The sequence below is a fragment of the Nicotiana attenuata genome, chromosome 3 (assembly GCF_001879085.1).
Source record: "Nicotiana attenuata strain UT chromosome 3, NIATTr2, whole genome shotgun sequence".
Lineage (NCBI taxonomy): Eukaryota > Viridiplantae > Streptophyta > Magnoliopsida > Solanales > Solanaceae > Nicotiana > Nicotiana attenuata.
The window spans coordinates 44,844,464-44,853,648 of NC_031991.1; the positions used below are offsets into that span (position 1 = coordinate 44,844,464).

General features: G+C 33.8%; 1 protein-coding gene across 1 annotated transcript; it reads right to left on the reverse strand.

Annotated features, from left to right (window-relative positions):
- Positions 610-2,068, reverse strand: LOC109224318 (BTB/POZ domain-containing protein At5g67385-like). Its single transcript, XM_019388906.1, has 3 exons — positions 1,638-2,068; positions 1,418-1,487; positions 610-1,248 (listed from the first exon to the last, which is right to left on the reverse strand). Exons 1-3 carry the CDS (start codon positions 1,745-1,747, stop codon positions 610-612), a joined length of 819 nt encoding a protein of 272 aa, XP_019244451.1. The 5' UTR covers positions 1,748-2,068.

A 9,185-nucleotide genomic window follows, 5' to 3' on the forward strand; every position in this document is an offset into this window, starting at 1 on the left:
AAATATTTCATTTATCCAAATTGAGCACATGCCTAAAATACTTTCTTATGATTGTGCCTTGGTCTAAAACAACTGAGCAGTTTTATAGCCCGTTTGGCCAAGCTGCAAAAATCAGCTTATTTTGAGAAGTGCTTTTTCTCAAAAGTGTTTTTCTCAAAGGTACTTTTGGTGAGAAGCAGTTTGTGTTTGACTAATTAATTTGAAAAGCACTTTTGACCAGCAATTAGTGTTTGGCCAAGCTTTAAAAAACTGCTTCTAAGTGTATTTTTCTCAAAAGTGCTTTTCAAAAAATTGCTTTTGGAGAGAAGCTATTTTTTTTCTGCTTCTCCAAAACGGCTTCTGCTTCTCCTCAAAAACAATTTTTTTCCTTTCAAAAGCTTGGCCAAACACCTTAATTTTAGAAAAAAACACTTTTGACAAAAAAAAAAAAAAAAGCGCTTTGCCTCAAAAGAAGCTTGGGCAAACATGCTATTAGTCCTTCATATTCATAACAACTGCGCACATTTTGTGTGTTAAATATAACAGCATTACAGCGACCATAAGTGTTCAATTTTGATTAACATAAAAGATCACTATTTTTGTTATTTTTTCTAACCAAATAATCCAAACTCATGGGATAGGACTCACCAAATTTTGAAGGGATTTCTGCGAATAGATCATCAATACTGGTGCAAGTGCATACTGTTTGTATCCCCTAGCCATCATAGCAATTAGAACCCTTTGGAAAAAATCAATTCTAAGGACAGTTAAATCCTCAGCCCACCAATCAACAACAACAGTCCTCGGATTTGAAAACGTGGAGGAATTCATCAAGCTATTAGCGTCGACCTCTATTCTACCTGACTTACAAAAATGGCTATCCTTGCAAACTATGTATGCAATTGTATCTATGCTTCTGTTCACCAATTTTATATTTTCTGCAATTGGAAGAAGTTTTTCTGAAGAGTGCAAAACGGAAACTGCATCTGCAATGCTCTTAAGTGCTACTTCATTTAAGTAGGCTTCTGATAATCCTACCAAATTTCCAACTGCATAGTCATCTGTCATATCAAGATATTCTGCTACACATCTAAGCAATGCGACGTTTCCTGAGCTTATCTCAAAGTTTATTCCATAACAAAATTTTGCTGCAAATTCAAATGCCTCAGCTCCACCAGGAATGTCAGGGATTTCAAATACAGAAAGATTAGCATCATTGAATTTTGCGACCAACTTCCTTATATATCCGCACTTTGAGACTAGCGGGAACTGCAGTATCAAAGATTGCACCTTTTAGTTAAGAGTTTAACTTCTACTCACTGACAGTAGGTAACAACTGCCATAATAAGTGTAACTAGTTACCGAAAAGAACAATCTTGATTGGTGTTCTAGTTGAAATTATATTTGGAACTTCTTAGAACAAGGAAAAAGGTTGTACCTTGTGCAGAGCAAAGGAAGTTCCTGCAACATGAACAGTTATATCACTTGGGATCTCCTGGGATAAAATCCTGCAGATAATATAAAGGTCACTCATTCATCAATGCCTACATTTTACCCTCCACTACTGATCATGTTACACGGAAAAATTGAATAAAGACGCGTAAAAGTACGCTGGAAACAACAAAAGAGAGAAAAATAACTGAAGATAGACTACGTACCATTCGGAGGTCCTTTTCATAACATTAGAAAGAAGCTCTTTTTTCTTAGTGAACATGTTTATAACAGTAGTTGAAGGTTGTGCAGTCTCGTCTGAACCAAGATCAACCATATTGGCCTATTATATAATTCTTGATAAAGCAAAAACTAGTATGTACTATGTCCTTTCCCCTGCTTCTTTAATTAATTCTCTTTCACCCACAAAAGAATAAGAGATCAACAGTTAGGGAATAAGTACAACTTGAGTTTGGGTCCGTAAACTGCATTATATATTACTGTCGGAAGTCAATATCAATCATAAGATTGCAGAATTCCCGTTATAGGCCAGAAAGTTAGCAGTGGAAAGATTGTGTACGAGTGAGCCTCTAGTAGACACATGACACGAGTAGTGTTACATATGATTATGAGAAGGTACGGGGGTTAAATAGGATAGTAAGGGATTTCGTTCAGAGTGTGTAGAAGTATAAGCACATCCAGTTTTATACAAATGATGAGATGATGGTGCCAAAAGAAAGGAAGTTTCTATCTTGGGATCATTTTCGTCCACAAAACTGTCAATGACTGACTTTCATTGTAACTAGTATTAGCACTCGCGCAGATGCGCGGACACTAACCATGTCAACTATTTAAGTTATTTGGCTTACATGTAAATAATCTTAAATTTTAAACCTTCTCGATAAATATAAATAATTATTGAATAATTAAGAAACACTACATTAAAATAATTAATCATTTCTCAAATCTCCTAGTTATAATTATACTTTTCTTTTTTGGTACAATTCTCGCCGGTGTCATTGGATCCTAAAAATAGTTAAGAAGCAAAATAATAACTCATATTTATGGGAAAACAATTAAAGGTTGAGACTATGAAGGGCTCTTTGGATACGACTTGACTCTTTTACTACTACTTGAACTCTTATTTGGTGTGTTGATATCTTTCAAAAAATATTTCTATTTTAAAATTTCAGTTTCTAAAAATTTATTTTTCAATAATAATTATTTTTATAATAATGTAATTGAAAATATTATCCTTAATTCAAATCAGTTTAGTCGGCTATCTAAACATTTAAAAAAATTCTTTAGCCAGTGAATTTTTTTTAACAGTATGACTCCATTTTGATATTTGATATCAACCATGGTAGATATTCGAGTTATTTGAATTATATGTAAATAACCTTAAAATTTAAACCGTCTAGATAATTATAGATAATCGTTAGATATTAATTAAGAAACACTACACGAAAAACGGCTAATATTTTATCAAATCTCGTAGTGATAATTTTATTCTTGCACCATTCTCATTGGTGTCATTGGAACCTAAAAATAGCCACAAGCGAAATAATAACTCGTATTTATGGCAAAGCACAAAGGTTGACACAATATGAACGATTCTTTGGTAACGACGTGACTCTTTTATTACGACTTAAACTCTTATTGGGTATGTTATTGTCTTTCAAAAAATATTTCTATTTTGAAATTTTCAATATCTAATTATATATATATATATATATATATATATATATATATATATATATATATATTTTAATAATGACTATCTTTATAATGATGTAAGTGAAGATATTACTATATAATTTTTTTTTACTTTAATCGGCTATCTAAGAATTTAAATGATTCTTTAGCTAGTGAAACTTTATTTCAATATGACTCCATTTTGAGTCTCTCGATATCTCTAGCCACAGATTTTGATTTTTGAATACCCTATATATACATATTTTAAAATATACTTTTGTTACACTTGAAATTTGCTATAGAAACTATCAATTAAAAACCAATATCCCTCATGTTGAATTCGAGAAAAAAGAAATCTTTCACATAATCTAGTGATTCAAAACTAATATTCTTCAACGAAAAAATATTATAGCCTTGGAATGTTGGATTAATTGAGCTAAATAAAGATGTTCAGCTTATGCCCTTCAATTCCTAGAAGGTGCTAAATTGAAATTAATGATAGCAATTGTACAATCAAGATTTTGTTATTTGTTTGATGTCCATTTATACGGATGACTCTTCAAACAAACATTCGTAAAAAATGTTTTTTTTAATATTGAAAGATTTTTGTGATGTTTCTTTCTCTAGCATGTAGGTGACTTCATTATATATGTAAATAAATTTTTATGCGATTTTAAGCTCTTTTTTGTTATCTGGATAAACATAGATATGTCATATATATTACATTTATTTTTTTTAAAAATTTGCTTTATTCAAATCTAGGTATAGTGTTTTAAATAACTATATTTTAGGGTTTGAAATGTGAAAGAATTTTATAGTTATATGCAGTAGTTTTTTTTTCTTTTCTTTTTTTGCCAAAGGCGAAGTAGTATTTAAATAATTAGAAAAGATAACAAAAGTTCCTAACATGATTGCATATGATTATTAACCTAATTAAGTATGATAACATTATAACAAAAGATAATTTTTTTTAGTTTTAATTCAAATTTAAAAAGTTTATCTATAAATTCAAAATTATTCTTTAATTCAAAACTAACATTTTCTCAAATCTCGTAGTGATAATTTTATTTTTGCACCATTCTCATTGGTGTCATTGGAACCTAAAAATAGCCATAAAGCGAAATAATAACTCGTATTTATGGCAAAGCACAAATGTTGACATGATATGAACGATTCTTTGGTTACAACGCTATTGTTTTACTATGACTTGAACTCTTATTTGGTTGTTGTTATCTTTTTAAAAAATATTTCAATTTTGAAATTTTAATTTCAATATATATTATAATGATTATATTTATAATGATGAAAGTGAAGATATTATCCTTAATTTAAAATTTATTTTAATCAGCTATCTAAAAATTTAAATGATTCTTTAGCCGGTGAAACTTTATTTGACTATGACTCCATTTTGAGTTTGTCTATATCTCTAGCGGCAGATTTTAAATTTTGAACACCCTATATATATAATTTTTTTTGTTCATTAAATCATTAAATGTTGAATTAGTTGATTGTTATTATATAACATTGCATATATTATCTTAAAATTGCCAAGTAATTTTTTTTTCGACACTATATTTGGCTTAACTTCAATGAATACTACTCAAATTGCATTTAAATTCAAATTCGAATATCATATCAGTTTGTTAGTAACAGTAATTTTTTAAAAATGACACATAATGTAAATTAAGAAAATTCTAGGATATCCTTATCTAATAATCTATGTATTTGAGTTGAAAAAATATATTTGAAATCGATGAGATCAGCTTCCAAATTTTTTATACTCAGCAAAGATGAAATAGGAGAAGTAATGCGTTGTCATCTCTTTTTTGTTTCTGATTTTTAGATTTTTCATTTTCTTTATAGATGCGTTGTCATTTTTATTTTTCAATCGATAAATTTCTTTTTTATTTTAATTCAAATTTAAAGACTTTATCTATTTGACTAACATAGTAAAATACAGAATAAAGTCACCATATACTATTGGCATTTATTAGCTTGCCACTTGGCTTAACCATAATGCCAATTATATATGGTAACTTTATTCCTTTAATATATATATAGATTGTAACATTCAGTACTACAACAGTACCTAAATAAAAGAAGGGCTAACTTATATACACTCACAGTATAATTTTTTTACAATATTAGTTGAAGGAGATCCTTGGTGTAACTGGTAAAGTTGCTCTCATGTGACCAGAAGGTCACGGGTTTAAGCCGTGAAAACATCCTCTTGCAGAAAAATAAGGTAAGTGTTGCGGAATATCGTGGGTTAACTAGTACACAATCACACACAAAGAAAATAGAGAACAAAAAAATTAACACAAGGATTTAACGAGGTTCGGCTAAGCCTAATCCTCGGGGCAAAAACAGAGAGAGTTTTCCACTATGAATGAGAAGAAAAGCACAGCACAATCTCTAGAATCCCCAACTACAACCCCTATATATAGATCCCAAAAGGTCTCAAACATATAAGAGAAAGGTTTCCCAATTTGACAAGGACTATAGGTTTTCCTTTCCCAAATTTATTAGGATAATGGGTTTTCCTGAACCTATAGGGATTATGGGTTTCCTAAAAATACAAGGAAATAATTCAAGCCTATAATCAAACTTCCCCTTGGCTTGAATTCTCTTCATCAACAGGAACAACGTCTCTCTACCTTGCCCTCCGCCCTCGCAAGGGCTCTATTCATTTCCGCACACATCAACCAAGTCTAGGCAACGCCTAAACTTGTTAAGAGACTCAATCTCTTTAACCATAACACTAATCCGTCGATTTGGTTCTGTACTCTGAATAGCTTCTGAGTAGCTATAACACTCAAATGCATCAACGGTCTCTGCAACTGCCAAAGCAAATCCCACTGGATTCGTATGTCCAAGAAGATTCCCATCAACTACGTTTGCAAACCTTTGCGGTCGGTTGATCACTCTCTTCTCTCTACCTGTTGCAATGCTATATGGTTGTTGTTGCGCAAATGCATCAACATTATCATTTTGATCAATATTTTGTACCTCTTCCACTTCCTCTACTTTAGAACTACTGGGTTGAGCTAGTGGAGAATTAATTTCTAGCTCTATGCGGTCACTGACACCACGATCTGTTTCTGCTATTGCCTTCTCCCTCTGACTGTCCAGTGAGACAGATTTATTGAATGTTACATCCCTACTGATAATTAGCCTGGAGTCTTTTGATCTGTGCACCACAACCTATAACCTTTTACTCCAGTTGCATACCCTAGAAATATGCACTTCTTTGCCCTCGGCTCAAGTTTTCCATCCCTCACATGAGCATAAGCAGGACAACCAAATATCCTTAAATTTGAATAATTAGTAGGCGAACCGGACCATACCTCAAAAGGAGTTTCGAACTCAATAGTTGTGGATGGAGATTTGTTGACCAAATAACAAGCTGTATTGATTGCTTCAACCCAAAAATCTTTGCTAACACATGAGTGTGAAAGAATGCTTCGTGCCCTATCACAAAGCGTTCTATTCATACGTTCTGCAACACCATTTTGTTGTGGTGTTCTGACACAAGTGCGGTGTCTCACTATTCCCTCTCTGCTGCAGAAATTATAGAACTCAGAATTGTAAAATTCCAACCTATTGTCAGTTCGAAGACGCTTAACTTTTCTTTCCTTTTGCCTCTCAACTATCGTCTTCCATTAAACAAATGTAGAAAATTCCCCATCTTTTGTTTTCAGAAAATACACCCACACCATCCTTGAGTAATCATCAATCAAAGTCATAAAATACTTGGCACCACTCTTGGAGGGAACTCTGTTTGGACCCCACAAGTCAGAGTGTATATAATCTAACTTGTCTCTGGTCTTGTGCTCGGCCTTCTTGCCGAACTTTACCCTTGTCTTACCAAACACACAATGCTCACAAAAATTCAAAACTTGATTTTTGTACCCATTCAGCAAATTCTACTTACTCAACCAAGAAAATCCATTATCACTCATATGGCCAAGTCGCTAGTGTCATAACTGAGACTTATTTAGATCACTTTTCCCAGAAGCTACAACAGCTTCCCCTTCAACTATACTGGCCTGAAGATGATACAATTTAGAATGTAGTTTACCCTTCATGAGTACCATGGAGCCTTTACACACTTTAAGTATTCCTTTCTCGGAGTGAAATTTATACCCTTGATCATCCAAAGTCGAAAGAGAAATCAAATTTCTCTTTATCCGAGGAACATGCCAACACTCAATGTTTCTGATAATTCCGTCGAACATTCTCAATTTGATATTACCAACCCCCTCTACTGATAATGGATTATCATCTCCCATATAGACAGTCCCACTCATTTTCTTGTAAGTTGCAAACCAATTCTTGTGGACACATGTGGAAAGTAGCACCAGAATCAAGAACCCAAGAATTCTACCCATGACTAGAACTCACAGCACAGACTTCCCCTACATAGTCACTATCATCAGAATTATTGCAGTGTCAACAATATTTGCCGAATTATCTATTTTCTGCTTCCCTCTTTTCTCCTTCAGCTTAGTACAATCTCTCTTGTAGTGACCTTGCTCCCCGCACTTATAACAGTTTTGCTTTCTTGCTCTAGACTTTGATCTGGCGGTTTACTTTTTCTTGTTAAAATCCTTTTGTTGTGTTCTTCCTCTAATCACAAGACCCTCGCCCTCAATTCTGCTGTCTGGAAAGCTCTTTTTCAACTCTTTAGATTTTAGTGCATTACTAACATCTTCCAGTGAAATGCTGTCTTTCCCATATAGCAGCGTATCGGCAAAAGTATCATAAGACGGTAGTAAAGAAAATAACACAATATAGGCATGATCCTCACTCTCAATTTTGATATCCACATTCTTCAAGTCCATTATAATTGAATTAAACTCATCAATGTGAGTTTTAACAGGTGTACCTTCATTTATACGGAGATTGTATAACCTCCTTTTAGGTAGATGCAGTTTGTTAGCGATTTCCTAGAATACAGATCTTCCAGCTTCTTCCATGCCATTGCTGCAGAAGTTTCTTCAGCAGCTTCCCGAAGAACGCTATCTGTAACGCTCATGAAGATCGCACTCAAAGCCCTCTCCTTCAGGTCTTCCTTCTCAGTCTCTTTCATCTCTTCAGGAAAATCCTCATCAATTGCCTTCCATAACCCTTGTAACACCAGGGACGTTTTCATCCTAATCTTCCATAGACTGAAACTAGAACCCCCGTCAAATTTCTCTACTTCGTACTTTGTTGAAGATGATGAAGACATCTTAACCCTAGATTATATGTAGAAATCCGAACCTTGCTCTGATACCAATTGTTGCGGAATATCGTGGGTTAACTAGCACACAATCACACAGAAAGCAAATAGAGAAGAAAAATCAACACAAGGATTTAATGAGGTTCGGCTAAGCCTAATCCTCGGGGTATAAGCAGAGAGAGTTTTTCACTATGAATGAGAAGAAAAGCACAGTACAATCTCTAGAATCCCCAACTACAACCCCTATATATAATCCCAAAAGGTCCCAAACATATTGTCACGACCTAGATTTCCCACCCTCGGGGGTCGTGATGGCGCCTGCTATTGGGAGCTTGGCAAGCCAAACATTTATTACTTTATCATTAACCAATTTACCTCTTTTAGCAATTATCAGCAATAATATAAAAGCAACAAAATTGAATAATAAGCGGAAGTCTTAAATTATAGAAAACTGAATAGAAATACGAAAAAATTCAACATAAGCCTCTACCCAAGACTAGTGTCACAATACTCACGAACATCTAAGAATACTAAATACAATATCTTAAAGAAATATATCTGTTTGTCTCGAATACAATGAGATAACAGTCTAAAGTAAAAGATAGGGGAGACGCCGGGCCTGCGGACGCCTGCAAGGCTACCTCGGTGTCTCGCTGGACTGAAGGCCTGCTCCCGTGCTACTGCTGCTGCTGTCCAAAACCTAGATCTGTGCAAAATAGCATAGAGTGTAGTATCAGCACAACCGACCCTATGTGCTGGTAAGTGCCTAGCCTAACCTCGGCGAAGTAGTGACGAGGCTAGGACCGGACTACCAATTAAACCTGTTCAGTTATATGATATACATCGGAAAACAAAC

Bases quoted from the DNA above. Each gene is read 5' to 3' on its own strand.
- LOC109224318 (XM_019388906.1), bottom strand. From the start codon at position 1,747: ATGGTTGATCTTGGTTCAGACGAGACTGCACAACCTTCAACTACTGTT. The intron at 1,488-1,637 runs GTACGTAGTCTA...TATTATCTGCAG, and splicing joins ATGAAAAGGACCTCCGAATG to GATTTTATCCCAGGAGATCC. The intron at 1,249-1,417 runs GTACAACCTTTT...TTGATACTGCAG, and splicing joins CTTCCTTTGCTCTGCACAAG to TTCCCGCTAGTCTCAAAGTG.